We start from the raw sequence: 14,900 nt of genomic DNA on the forward strand, positions 1-14,900 counted from the left end.
CTAGTAATTTTATTTTCTGCTCAAGAGATTTAGTATCTGTTCAGATACTTTATTTTTAAAGGCCACATAAGTAATGACTTGACCTCTAATCTTAGCTTTGAAATTTTCCCAGACACTAATAAAGATGATGTCTGATGACCTTTTGAGAATAGTACTCATTGGCCAGCTATCAGTGCTACTTAAAAATGTATATTTTACTCAAAAAATTATTGCCATGGCTAAAAGACTTTCTCAGTAAAATCACATGTTATAACATAATTTGGTGACTCTTGCACCTTGTTTTAGAATAGTTTTTACATGGCATTACTGAGACTTAATATTGTTCAAAACAACTCTTCTCTTCAAATACAAATATGAGTGAGTTCTGAGAAAAATATTCTGTAAACCATAATCTTATCTGAAATAGCACCTGTCTCTTGGATCCAGTAAGAATATTTTAGACATGAAGGGTTCTATAGTAAAAGACCTAGAATTAATCCTTGTTTTGCATGAATGTGGGCTATCTTTCCTGTAAATATACAGTAAGGTTTTTACAAATAATCAAGTTACTACTGAAGACTAAGATCATCAGTTAGATTATCTGGGCTGGGCTGGGCGCAGTGGCTCACGCTTGTAATCCCAGCACTTTGGGAGACCAAGGCAGGCAGATCACGAGGTCAGGAGATCGAGACCATCCTGGCTAACACGGTGAAACCCTGTCTCTACTAAAAAATAGAAAAAATTAGCCAGGCATAGTGGTGGGCGCTTGTAGTCCCAGCTATTCGGGAGGCTGAAGCAAGAGAGTGGCATGAACCTGGGAGGCGGAGCTTGCAGTAAGCCAAGATTGTGCCACTGCACTCCAGCCTGGGCGACAGAGTGAGAGTCCGTCTCAAAAAAAAAAAAAAAAAAAAAAATTATCTGAGCTGGCCACATTAGGATATAAGCTTAATAATTAGTGGAGTAAAAGAAGTTCATCAGATTGTATTAATATATGTGATAAGGCTTAGTTTTGAAGAAGAGGGGAAAAGGCAGTTTCCTTTCAGGGGTTGGGGCATAGCTAATTGCCCTTTTTGGTCTGTTTTCACTTGTCTTATATCTATAATAACAGACTCTCTTGATAAGAACCCACCTAAGCACCATGATGTTTTTGTGGGGTTGGCAGAGGAAACTGCATGTTGCTACCTTTTTATGTTTTCTCGTTTGGCTTTTTGTTAAGAGATGATGTTTAGTTCTTTGTTGCTGAACTCTGTTAGTGCAAAGAGAAGAAAAGTCTTGCTTAATTAATTGCAATATTAAATTGAAATCTATTTTAGCTTCCTTAGACAGTCCTGAAAGAGATTTGCATAACTGGGGTCTTCCCTTGGTTCCAGTGGAGGGGAAATATTTCAGTTCACTTTCTTGAGGCTGTAAAAGTTTGTTCTTCCTTTTCCTGCAGCAAGAATTGTGAACATAAAGTCATAAAACAGATTCAGTGTTAATTTTTAAAACGTCTCCATATTTCCACCCTCATCAGTGGCAAATAATGTGCCTGACAGTAAAATGGAAAAAGTTGAAAATTTCCACTTGTACATTTGGAGCTTTTCAGAGGTACTATACACTCTGGAAATAATAGTAAAAGATACTAAGGCTTATACAGTGCTTTTTGTTTGAGGAACTCATATAAACACTAATGCATTGATCTTAACAACAGTACTTGATTGTGACTTTAAAAGGTCATGAGTTACTGCTTTTTTTTTTTACAAAAAAAAAAAAAAAGATGGAGGGGCACTCCACTTTACAAATATTGTTTAAAAAATATCTACATAAAAATTGAAACAGATAACTGAAAAAAAAAACTTATAGGTTTTTTTTGTTTGTATGTTGACTTTTCTTTGGCCTATGATATATTTTTATTCCTTTATTTTTTGTTTTACATATGAATCTACTTGAAGCCTGGTTTTCTTTTCTTTTCTTTCTTTCTTTTTTTTTTTTTTTAATGTTTTTAAGACAGGATCTTGCTCTGTTACCCAAGCTGGAGTGCAGTAGCACAATCATGGCTCATGTCAAAGGCCACATGTCAAATGTGGCCACATGTCACATGTCACATGTCACATGTCAAATGTGGCCTTGACATCCCAGTCTCAACTGATCCTCCCACCTCAGCCTCCCGAGTAGCTGGGACTACAGGCGTGTGCCACTGTGCCCGGCTAATATTTTAAATTTATTTTTTGTAGAGATGGGGTCTCATCATGTTGCCTGGGCTGGTCTTGAATTCCCAGGCTCAAGCAATCCTCCTGCCTCGGCCTCTCAAAGTGCTGGGATTACAGGTGTGAGCTACTGTGCCCAACTCCCGCCATCCCCCCCCCTTTTTTTTTTTTAATGAGACAGGGTCTTGCTATGTTGCCCAGACTAGACTCAGACACCTGGGCTCAAACAATCCTTCTACCTCAGCCTCCTGAGTATGGGAACTGTAGGCCCGCACCGCTGTTCCCTGCCTGATTCCTATATTAAATAAGAAAGCAGAATCTACTTTTAAGCCTTTATTCCTACTCAGCCAGGAAGGTTTAAACTTATGGTGGTTTCCTGAGCTTGACATATTATGTTAATATGCATTTGTCCTTTTAGTTTGCTCAGTTCAATATTTGTGGTATGTAGCTATTGATTTCGATGAATACAATAGTCATGTGGCTTAATTTTCAACTTTCTTGTGTTTCATAGGTTTATTCTTCAGTCCAAGGAAGCAATTCACAATCAGCTGTTAGAGAAGCAGAAAATAGCAGAAGAAAAAATTAAAGAACTAGAAGTAAGTTTTTATTGGCAATAGGAGTTAACTTTTGGGAGAAAGTAGTAATCTTATTGTGTCATATTAAATGAAAATATATGCCTGCCTGCCAAAGTAATGTCATTTTTTTTTTTTTTTTTTTTTTTTGAGAAGGAGTCTTGCGCTGTCGCCCAGGCTGGAGTGCAGTGGCCGGATCTCAGCTCACTGCAAGCTCCGCCTCCCGGGTTCCCGCCATTCTCCTGCCTCAGCCTCCCGAGTAGCTGGGACTACAGGCGCCCGCCACCTCGCCCGGCTATTTTTTTGTATTTTTTAGTAGAGACGGGGTTTCACTGTGTTAGCCAGGATGGTCTCGATCTCCTGACCTCGTGATCCGCCCGTCTCGGCCTCCCAAAGTGCTGGGATTACAGGCTTGAGTCACCGCGCCCGGCGTAATGTCATATTATTTTTATTTTTTATAATTACGTTGGAGCCGTGAAGCTGTCATATTCATATTCATAGTGTGTATAAGACCAAAACAAAAAAAAAGAATAGTCTCTTCTTTGGAACTGTAGAGAATTTTGATGAGATGGTTTTAACCTGAATGTATTTTGTTCATTGCCCTTGAATGTGTTTATTCTTTAAAAAAGAAAAACAAAACCATAAACAAAATGTGATGTATATTTAAACAACACATGTGTATTGGATTGTGGTGGATAGGCAGGAGAGTGGGTAATAATGATAAATTTTAGAGGATCTTGGTATAGGGTCTTTTTTACACGTTGTAATTCCTTTAACCTAAATTAGGTTCTATATAAGGACAAAGTAGCAAGCTGTAACCAATTAGCTATCTGAAGGATGGTGCTCCAATGAGAACAATTTTTTGTTTTTAGCTAGGGAAAAAGATGATAGGTAACAGTAAGCAAATCTTTGGAAATACTACTTTATTATTATTATTATTATAGTTTATTTATACATTAAGACCTTTAGTGACATATTCTTCTTGGGCTTTGGTGAAAGGCCCATCCTGTGTATAGTAAAAGTTAGACTGGACAAAAAGCTGGCTATTATTTCTTACGGACCAAGATTTCCCCACATGTGGGTAGATACATTGACTTCATAGGCCATTTCATCTAATTTCTGTGAGTACTGTTTGAGGCAGAGGATCAGAATCTAACTCATCTCTCTGCTGAATTTGGGAGCTACAACCTACAACAAGGATTTCTTAGGTTCACTGAATTGGCCTGGCCTGGGAGTATGTAGTATCTTAGGTTACTTAGGCTTATTTTTGACTACTGATAGTTGAAACAAACTTGATAATAGATTTGCAGCTTAGAAAAGTATATTGTAAAAACAAGACCAAAAAGCAAAAAAAACAAGTAAAGAAAAAACAGCCTGTGATAACCAGGTTATTGTTGTATCCTATTTTAACATTTTAATCAGCCTAACTGTTTTAAGAGGTTCAATTTGATATCTTGTGTTTTTACTCATAAGAAACAATTAAAAACCCAAACAAAATCATTTCATGTAGATAAAACAAAATGCATTTTTGCAACTGTTGGTAAATGTATTTAAAATTGTCCTAATGAATAATAAGTAGTGAGGTAATATGTATACAGTTCTCTTTATGAAAACAAACATTTGTGTATGAATATTGAAGATGATATGTAAGGATATATATTAAATTGTTAATACTGTTTACCCTAAAGAAATTAGATGGGACGTAGGGGTAAATGATTTTTTTCTTTTTCTTTCTTTCTTTCTTTCTTTTTTTGAGATGGAGTTTCGCTCTTGTTGCCCAGGCTGAAGTGCAGTGGTGTGATCTCGGCTCACCGCAACCTCCACCTCCCGGCTTCAAGCGATTCTCCTGTCTCAGCCTCCCGAGTAGCTGGGATTACAGGCATGCGCTACCACGCCCTGCTAATTTTGTATTTTTAGTAGAGATAGAGTTTCTCCTTGTTGGTCAGGCTGGTCTCAAACTCCCAACCTCAGGTGATCCGCCTGCCTCGGCCTCCCAAAGTGCTGGGATTATAGGCATGAGCCACCGCGCCCAGCCTTAATTTTTTTCTTATAATTTCTGTGATAATAAATTGTAACAAATATACATTAACTTTTTTGTTTTTTTTTTTTTGTTTTTTTTTTTTTTTTGAGACAGAGTCTTGCTCTGTCGCCAGGGCTGGAGTGCAGTGGCCGGGTCTCAGCTCACTGCAAGCTCCGCCTCCCAGGTTTACGCCATTCTCCTGCCTCAGCCTCCCGTGTAGCTGGGACTACAGGCGCCCGCCACCTCGCCCAGCTAGTTTTTTCTATTTTTTTAGTAGAGACGGGGTTTCACCGTGTTAGCCAGGATGGTCTCGATCTCCTGACCTCGTGATCCACCCGTCTCGGCCTCCCAAAGTGCTGGGATTACAGGCTTGAGCCACCGCGCCCGGCCCTTTTTTGTTGTTAACTTTTATGATTAAAAAATCAGCAGAGCGGGCACAGTGGCAAATGCTTGTAGTTCCAGCTGTGGGAGGCTGAAGTGGGAGGATTGCCTGAGGCACTCCAGCCTGGGCAACGTAACAAGACCTTGTCTCTTTAGGGGGGAAAAAAAAAACCCCAAAAAACAACCAAAAAAAAAAAAAAAACCAACCCCGAATTATCAAGGTGAAATTGCCACAGGTGATGATTTTATCAATACTGTACTGCTCAGTTCTGGTGAGTATTAAGAAGTTTATTTTCTAAAAGTTTCCTTTTGTTGAGTGTCTCAAATACTGCTAGAATATTTTATCTTTTAGAAAGTTCTTTTTTCTTTTTTAATTTTTAATTTTACATGTTATTTACATTATAAAAGCAATAGAAGTACACCATAAAGAAAATAAAATATAAAACAAATTATTAAACAATGAAAATATTACTTTGTTTTTCCACCCACAGTGCATCCAAATTCACCTCTACAGTTTCTGTATCATTCCAAACTTCCATATTTATATAAAGACATTCATACATGCATATACACAACATTTTTTTAAAAGAGGAATTATGCTATATATGCTGTTTTCCATCATTTGATAATTTATCTTTCTACTTTAGTAATATAAATCCAGTTTATACACAATTTCTTTTTTCTGATTCCCATCATCATAGGCTCCTTACCATGAGCCTTATTTCAGCATTTAGTGTATTCTCCAGTACTTTTCTAACATTTACCAGTATCACCCAGTGTATACTCCCCTCTCTTCCCTGAAACAATCCTATACTTTTCCACTGCCACAACTTTATAGTTTTATTACTTCAGTACACCCCCACATGTGCACTCATGTGCATATACACTGTTAATTGTGGTGTTCAAATTTTCTGTGTATCTTACTGAATTATCATCTGCTTATTCATATCATCTGCTTACTGAGGGACGTGATGAATCTTCTTCTATGACAGTGTTTATCAGTTTCTCCTCAGTCTGTCAGTTTAGTGGGCAGTGATATTTAGAGACTACAGTGTTGGGGGGCAAGTGCTTGTTATTACTGTATACAAAGTTTGGAGCTTATTTTTTTTGTTGTTGTTGTTTTTGCTTTTTTGAGACGGAGTCTCATTCTTTCGCCTAGGCTGGAGTCCAGTGGTGCTTCTTGGCTCACCGCAACCTCTGCCTCCCAGGTTCAAGCGATTCTTCTGCCTCATCCTCCTGAGTACCTGGGACTACAGGCCCACCACACCTGGCTAATTTTTGTATTTTTAGTAGAGACGGAGTTTCACCATGTTGGCCAGGCTGGTCTCGAACTCCTGACCTCGTGATCCACCCACCTTGGCCTCCCAAGGTGCTGGGATTACAGGTGTGAGCTATCACGGCTGACTGGAGCATGTGTTTTATTCTGTTTTATATTAGGAATTTCTCAGCTCTTCTGTTTATATTCATTTATTTTTTGTTTTGAGATGGCGTCTTGCTCTGTTGTCCAGGCTGGAGTGCAATGGCGTGATCTTGGCTCACTGCAGCCTCTGCCTTCTGAGTTCAAGCGATTCTCCTGCATCAGCCTCCCGAGTAGCTGGGATTACAGCCACCATGGCTGGCTACTTTTTGTATTTTTAGTAGAGACAGGGTTTCACCATATTGGCCGGGCTGGTCTTGAACTCCTGACCTCGTGATCCACCCACCTCAGCCTCCCAAAGTGCTGGGATTACAGATGTGAGCCACAGCACCTGACCTCTCAGCTCTTTTAAAGATAACCATTCTACTGACTTGTGGCTTCCACTGTTGCTGTTAAGAAGTCATCTGTTAGTCTAATTGTTGTTAATTTGTCTTTTCTGTCTACCTGTTTTTACTTGTCTATGTCTTTCGTGCTTTGTAGCTTCTCTGGGATGTGTTTAGGTGTCAATTTATTCCTTTTTATTTTTATGTATTTTTTTTTAAATTTGAGATGGGGTCTCACTCTGTCACTCAGGTTGGCTTGCAGTTGGGTGATCTCAGCTCACTGCAGCCTCCACCTCCCAGGCTTAAGCAATCCTCCCACCTCAGCCTTCCAAGTAGCTGAGACCACAGGCACGCCACCACGTGTGGCTAATATTTTTTTCTTTATCTTACTCAGAATTTGTTGAGTTTCCTGAGTCTGAGGATTAGTGTTTTTTTTTTAATAAATTCTGGAAAATTGGTATTTCTGAAGATTTCTTCTTTCTTATTTTGTTTATTAATAGTATTTCCTTTTGGAATTTTTTCCCACCTTTAAACTGGCTGCTACCACCATCTACAGTAGGATATTAACTGATTTTAGCATGTCCAGCTTTCTCTCATTCAGTTCTTTTAGCATATTTAAGTTAGAATGACCTTTCTAAAATGTTAAATCTGGTCATATTACTCCCTCATATAAAACCAATTGTTGTCCTTAGGGTTAAGTTCAAACTATTTTTTTTGAGATGGAGTTTTGCTCTTGTTGCTCAGGCTGGAATGCAATGGCACAATCTTGGCTCACTGCAACCTCCATCCTGGGTACAAGTGATTCTCCTGCCTCAGCCTCCTGAGTAGCTGGGACTACAGGCATGTGCCACCATAACCAGCTAATTTTTTTGTATTTTTAGTAGAGACGGGGTTTCAACATTTTGGCCAGTCTGGTCTCGAACTCCTGACTTTGGGTGATCCACCCACCTCGGCCTCCCAAAGTGCTAGGATTATAGGTGTGAGTGAGCCATTCCACCCAACCAGTTCAAACTTTTTGACATAACTTGAAGGCCTTTAAAGATATGATTTCTGTTTATTTCTCTCATCCCTCTCATTTCTTCTGCCTTCTCTTATATTGTATGATTTAGCCATGCAAAACTACTCTCAGTCTTTCTTTTTTTTGAGACAGTGTCTCACTCGGTCACCCAGGTGGGAGTGCAGTGGTGCTATCTTGCCTCACAGCAACCTCTGCCTCCTGGGTTGGAACAGTTCTCCTGCCTCAGGCTCCTGAGTAACTGGGATTACAGGTGTGTGCTACCACGCCCAGCTAATTTTTGTATTTTTAGTAGAGACAGGGTTTTGCATGTTGGCCAGACTGGTCTTGAACTCCTGACCTCAGGTGATCCACCCACCTCTGCCTTGCAGAGTGCTGGGATTACAGGCATGAGCCACAGCGCTCGCCCAATACTCTCAGTCTTTGGAACTTGCTCTTTTTTCATTCTACTAGATCTTCGAAAAGTAGTTATCGTTACTTGGGAACTTCCTCCTTCTGCCTTTATCAACTCCATCTACTAATCCTTCAGATCTTAGTATAGAGTTACTTCTCCTGAGAAGCATTTTCTGATTCCTCAATCTTAAGGTAGGTGCTTCTTTCTTGTGTTCTCTGATTACTCTGTTAGTTTCTTAGCACATTGTGGAGATTTGGAAATATGAACTCTCACCAGTTGAGTAAATCATAAATATGGTTTCCTATTACTTTGGAAGCTTGATACATTAGAGCTCTAAATGATTTTCCCCAAGTCCTTGGTGTTCTCCTCATTCAAAATCTGCAGTCTCTTCTTCTAGACCTAGTGTTTCTTGCCAGTCTAATCTACTTCGTTTTAATCCTCTATAATTATCATCATCATCATCGTCATCATCATCATTATCATCATCATCATCAATTTCTCTCCTAAGATACCCTGTATTAAGTTGGGGAGGCACATTTTATACCCAACTCTGTAGACAAAGGCCAGGCTATTTCTATTTACCATGTTTTCTTCTCTGAAAGAGTAAGGTTCATATTGGTTGGGGTCAGAGTTCCAGTTTTTGATCAAAGCTGTTAACTTGTTTCACTGATTTGGCCCACTGAGTATGCTTCCCCACCCTCTACCCACAGTTTGTGTAGATGGCAGGAGGGCCAAACGTTTTCCATGACATAGGCACTGGTCTGATTCAGGTTCTCTAATCTGATAGCCCATTTTCATTAGTATTTGCTAGGTTCCCTTTTACCCAGCTTTGTTCTTTCTGTTTCTTTATACTTGCCCTCTCCTGATTTCATTTTTCTGGTCTTTATAAGTGCAAAGCTTACCTAGAATTTGTTTAGCTTTTTATAGCTTTGTCGTGCTGTGCCCTATGTCATCAGCCAGCCAAGTGACCTCATCTGCTGGCCCTTGTCTCTTATAGGCAGGGGTGGGGGTCCTACTTGCCCTTATGTTAATCTTGATAGGGAGGCATATTTCTTATTAGCAGAGTAATCACAAGCACTGTCTTAATGGTGGGAAGATAGTGTTACTGTCTTTTTTTCCTTAGAACTTCTTTGTTGAACCTATGGATTGTACAAAGAATAAAGAAAAAAAAGAACTTCCTTTTACTTTTTTTTTTTTTGAGACGAAGTCTTGCTCTGTTACCCAGGCTGGAGTGCGGTATCGCGATCTCGGCTCACTGCAATCTCTGTGTCCCAGGTTTAAGTGATTCCCCTGCTTCGGCCTCCCAAGTAGCTGGGATTACAGGTGCCTGGGCTATTTTTTGTATTTTTAGTAGAGACTGGGTTTCACCATGTTGGCCAGGCTGATCTTGAACTCCTGGGTGATCCAGCTGCTTCAGCCTCCTTAAGTGCTAAGATTACAAGGATGAGCCACTGCTCCCTGCCTCTTTTTACATTTTAATACCTCTATATTAGACTGTTCTTCAGGCCGTCATCACTTTAATGGGATTAATTGGGAAGTATTTTCATAACAGGCGCACAATATATGTAGATTTAATCTTTCGTTATAAAGGTGATAGATCAAATTCTGGAAGAGAATACATCCTAACCGTGATTAGTAGACCAATGAAGCTGATCCTATTCACGAGAAAATACAAAATGGTGGCTTTAATATGATAGAGTAACCATGTTATTTTTGTCATTTTTTGAGGAAATTTTCTATTTTTTAAAAATACTGATAATAACTTTCTAAAGAAGGTACTGAGTGCATAATACCTAATACAGTACTTGTTTGAAAAGTACCCAAGCGTAATTTTAGAAAACAGCATGACTACAACTGTGATTTGGAATTATGACATGAGTCTCATCTGTTTTTGTAAAATAATTTTCTTTTTGTAATGTTTAACGTTGATTGGTACAAAGAGAAAGTAGAAGTCTTTTTTGACAAAATCAGTTTTAAAGTTGAGTTAAAACTATTGATATAGATTGAGGAGATCTGTATCTTCTAAAGAGTGGGAAATCCATCCTCTATTTTTGCTAACGTTTTTGGAGGTAAGCAGGAAAAAATTAATGGGCCTCTTTTGCAGTTAGGAAAATTTAAATCATCATTCAGATGATCTAGAGATCAGCTCCTGATCTTCTGAATCTCAACTATTGGGAATTCTTGAGGTAAATGTAAACTTTCAATGATACATTTGAACACATTTTTTGCCACCATTGCCTTATGTTTTTTTTTTTGGTGTTCCAGGTGGGGGCCAAACAGTTACTGCTTCAACCTAAGTCTGTTATATTTTAGGAACATATGTATACAGGTTAACCAGCTTCCTTCTCCTCTGTCTGCAACATGGTTACCACTCCTTCTACCACCCTTGTTAGCTCAGCAACAACAGAATAAGAATAAGGAAACCCAGGACATTCTGGCCTGCTTAGTACCACTTCTGATGTAGAATGTTGCAATCCCAGGGTTGTTGAAATAACTTCCCAGCCCATATCATATGTAAAATCTAAAAACTGTGTAAAAGTCTTGAAGTGTAAAGTCCCAGCTCTTCCACAGAAATGACAATTTTAGTCAGACAGTGGTTCCTGAAATAAATAGGAAGAATGGCGGTGAGAGAACAGGATAGGAGGTGCCTGTGACACTCTGCAGTTGGCTTAGGTTTGATACTCTGATGAGAACATGCTTTGGAGGGTTTCCCATGATTGAGGAAATTTTACTCTGCCTGTTGAGGATCATTTTTTCCATCACATGGGTGGTGACTGGTAGGCATTTGGATGGATGTCCAGTTTTGCCCTAAGTATGGCATTTTTGAGCTGGTACTGTTGGTATATAGAATAGGAGCCCCCATTTGGAGGTGATGTCAGGTGGACTCTGCTATATGATAGGCACTGATTCTTACCTCTGTTTCCCTCCCTCCCTCCCTCCCTCCCTCCCTCCCTCCCTCCCTTCCTTCCTTCCTTCCTTCCTTCCTTCCTTCCTTCCTTCCTTCCTTCCTTCCTTCCTGACTCTACTATATGATAGGCACTGATTCTTACCTCTATTTTTCTCCCTCCCTCCCTCCCTCCTTCTCTCCCTACCTCCCTTCCTCCCTCCCTTTCTTCCTTCCTTCCTTCCTTCCTTCCTTCCTTCCTTCCTTCCTTCCTTCCTTCCTTCCTTCCTTTTTTTTTTGAGATGGAGTCTCGCTCTGTCACCCAGGCTGGAGTGCAATGGCAGGATCTCGGCTCACTGCAACCTCCACCTCCTGGGTTCAAGCGATTCTTCTACCTCAACCTCCTGAGTAGCTGGGACTACAGGTGCATGGCACCATGCCCAGCTAATTTTTGTATTATTAGTAGAGATGGGGTTTCACCTTATTGGCCAGGCTGGGTGTTACCTCTATTTTTCAATGAAGAAAGGAGGGCAGGGGATAGCAGAGCCAATGACAGAATTTTTTTTTTTTTTTTTTTTTTGAGATGGAGTCTGCTCTGTCGCCTGGGCTGGAGTGCAGTGGCCGGATCTCAGCTCACTGCAAGCTCCGCCTCCTGGGTTTACGCCATTCTCCTGCCTCAGCCTCCTAAGTGACTGGGACTAAGATTTTTTGTATTTTTTAGTAGAGACGGGGTTTCACCATGTTAGCCAGGATGGTCTCGATCTCCTGACCTCGTGATCCGCCTGTCTCGGCCTCCCAAAGTGCTGGGATTACAGGCTTGAGCCACCGTGCCCGGCCGACAGAATGTTTTTAAAACATTAAACAAGAAATATGCCCGGCGGTTCATCTGCTTGCATATCTCTAAGTTTATAATCCATTAAAAATTTAGTCATTAATTTTTTTATTGAAATGTAGCATTTAAGAAATATGTGTTAAATAACATATATAGCTTAATAATTATAAAACAAACACGTCAGTTATCCAGGCCAATAAATCAAATGTTGTCAGGAAACCAGAACCCTCCTTGTTATCACTGCCTAATCATGTGCTATCCCTGCCTGCCTCTCCCACCAAGTAACTACTACCCTAACTTTTGTGATAATTATTTCCTTTTTAAAAAATACGGTTTTACGGCAAGGCACGGTGGCTCACGCCTGTAATCTCAGCACTTTGAGAGGCTGAGGTGGGTGGATCACGAGGTCAGGAGTTCAAGACCAGCCTGGCCAAGATGATGAAACCCTGTCTCTACTAAAACTACAAAAATTAGCTGGGCGTGGTGGTGGGCGCCTGTAATCCCAGCTACTCGGGAGGCTGAGGTAGAGAATTGCTTGAACCCGGGAGGTAGAGGTTGCAGTGAGCCGAGATCACGCCACTGCACTCTAGCCTGGTGACAGAGCGAGACTCCATCTCAAAGAAAAAAAAGATGGTTTTGCTACCTATGGATGTATCTATAAAATAATATAATTTAGGCTGGGCACGGTGGCTCATGCCTGTAATCCCAGCACTTTGTGAGGCCGAGGCAGGCAGATCACCTGAGGTCAGGAGTTCGAGGCCAGCCTGGCCAATATGGTGAAATTCTGTCTCTACTAAAAATACAAAAATTAGCTGGGCCTGGTGGCGCGCGCCTGTAGTCCCAGCTGCTTGGGAGGCTGGGGCAGGAGAATCGCTTGAACCCTAGCGGTGGAGGTTGTAGCGAGCCAAGATCACGCTATTACACTCCAGCCTGGGTGTCACAGCGAGACTCCATCTCAAAAAACAACAACAACAACAACAACAAGCCAAAATATATATGTATTTTATGTACATAAATATATATTTTATGTATATATTTTATGTATATAAATATATGTACATAAATATGTACATAATATATAAATATATGTACATAAATATGTACATAAATATATTATGTATATACATATAATGTATATATGTATTTTATGTATATGTGTGTGTACATATATATAATTTAGCTTGTTGCTGAACTTTACGTGAACAAAATCACGATTTTTTTGCCTCACTTCTTTCGCCCCACATTGTGTTTGTGAAGTACATCGTGTTATCTCTTGAGATTGTGAGTTGTTCATTTCATTGCTGCAAAGTGTTCTGTCATATAGAAGTACCACAATTTATGTATCTAGACAGTCCATTTTTGTTCTTAACAAGTGAAGGTATTCTCATAGAGTATTTTTACAGTTTATCTTAGCATCTTGCTAAGATAGTTTTCAGAAACCACCCTCCACCCACACTCCAGGAGAGCTTGCATCCTGGAAGGAAGTATAAAACGTCTACACTCCTGATGATTAAAATTAGCTTGTTGATTTCCTACCTTCCGTAGTAGCTAGATAGCTAGACACTTATGGATGTCTTTTTAAAATTTTTATCTTAGAAATCAATGCAAGATGTAAAATTAATCTCTTTTCTATGTTGTTTTGACTTGGAGAGTCTTGGGTGAAGTGATTTCTCTTATTGTGCATACATTGGGATTTCAAACATGAGTACTTATCTCTTTATAGAGCTCATTTGCATTCTTAACATTTATAAAAATGGATGTTTGTTTTAAAATAGTTTTCAGTTATTTAGGACTTCAGTCTAAGAGAGCCTGCTGGTTGGAAACCCCAGCGTTTATCATGAGCTATATATAGTCTCTATGTCCTGATGTCTTAGGGCTTAATGTAGCTGCAGAATCCTCCTTTGTGGCTTTCAGAGAAGAGCTGGTATGGGTCTGAAAAAGCCCGCCATATATGCTCTTTTTCTGTGTGAGCATTTTTTCTTATTAATATTGCCAATGCCTTGTTCAGTGTGTATGTTATGATCCAAATGCTAAAATTTGCCCAAATATAAAGCGTCTGTGATGCATTTGATTTCCTTCATAGAAGTATTTTAGATCTGATGAGAACTCAGATGTAAGCAGCTCAAATAGATTGGTTCTTTTTTTTTTTGAGACAGAGTCTTGCTCCTCGCTCTGTCACCCAGGCTGAAGTGCAGTGGCTAATCTTGGCTCACTGCAAGTTCCACCCCCCGGGTTCATGCCATTCTCCTGCCTCAGCCTCCCAAGTAGCTGGGACTACAGGTGCCCGCCACCATGCCCGGCTAATTTTTTGTGTTTTTAGTAGAGACGGGGTTTCACTGTGTTAACCAGGACGGTCTTGATCTCCTGACCCCGTGATCCGCCCGCCTCAGCCTCCCAAAGTGCTGGGATTACAGGCACAAACCATCGTGCCTGACCCATAGATTGGTTCCTTTAACTGGATAGCCTTTCTTATTTATCTTGAAATATATATTACAGATATTTAGCACACACATTCATACACCCTTGATTTGATCCGTTCCCTGATGGTGCATCTTCATTTTATGATTAAGATAAGAGACTTAAGATAATTGGATTTGCATTCCAATTAGCCCAGAGTTCAGCTTTTTGCATCTTGTTTCAGTTATTCTTTTCTTCTTGGATACATTGAGTGCCTTGTTGCTCTCCTTGGAATACTTATCTGTCCCCACACCCAACTATTCCTTTGAATGCTTTAGGGAGTTGTTGACCTCAGCCTTCATTGTTACACGCTTTATATGGTCTGTAATCTTCCCTGTCTAACCATATGTCCTTAGCCTCCTCCCTCCCATCCCTGGATTCCTTAAATCATTTTCAGGCTGCCTAGAGAATGATTTGTTTTAATGAGTTAGACTTTGGAT

At 40.0% G+C, this 14,900-nt stretch overlaps 1 protein-coding gene across 2 annotated transcripts in view; it reads left to right on the forward strand.

The window, feature by feature from the left end:
* The window catches only part of PFDN1 (prefoldin subunit 1), a 61,072-nt gene that overhangs the window by 20,114 nt on the left and 26,058 nt on the right, over positions 1-14,900 (forward strand). For both annotated transcript variants that reach the window (XM_008014665.3, XM_008014666.3), the window contains exon 3: positions 2,677-2,761. In XM_008014665.3, coding sequence (XP_008012856.1) covers positions 2,677-2,761 — 85 coding nt within the window. The remainder of the gene's footprint in view (positions 1-2,676; positions 2,762-14,900) is intronic.

This window comes from Chlorocebus sabaeus, chromosome 23, assembly GCF_047675955.1.
Source record: "Chlorocebus sabaeus isolate Y175 chromosome 23, mChlSab1.0.hap1, whole genome shotgun sequence".
Lineage (NCBI taxonomy): Eukaryota > Metazoa > Chordata > Mammalia > Primates > Cercopithecidae > Chlorocebus > Chlorocebus sabaeus.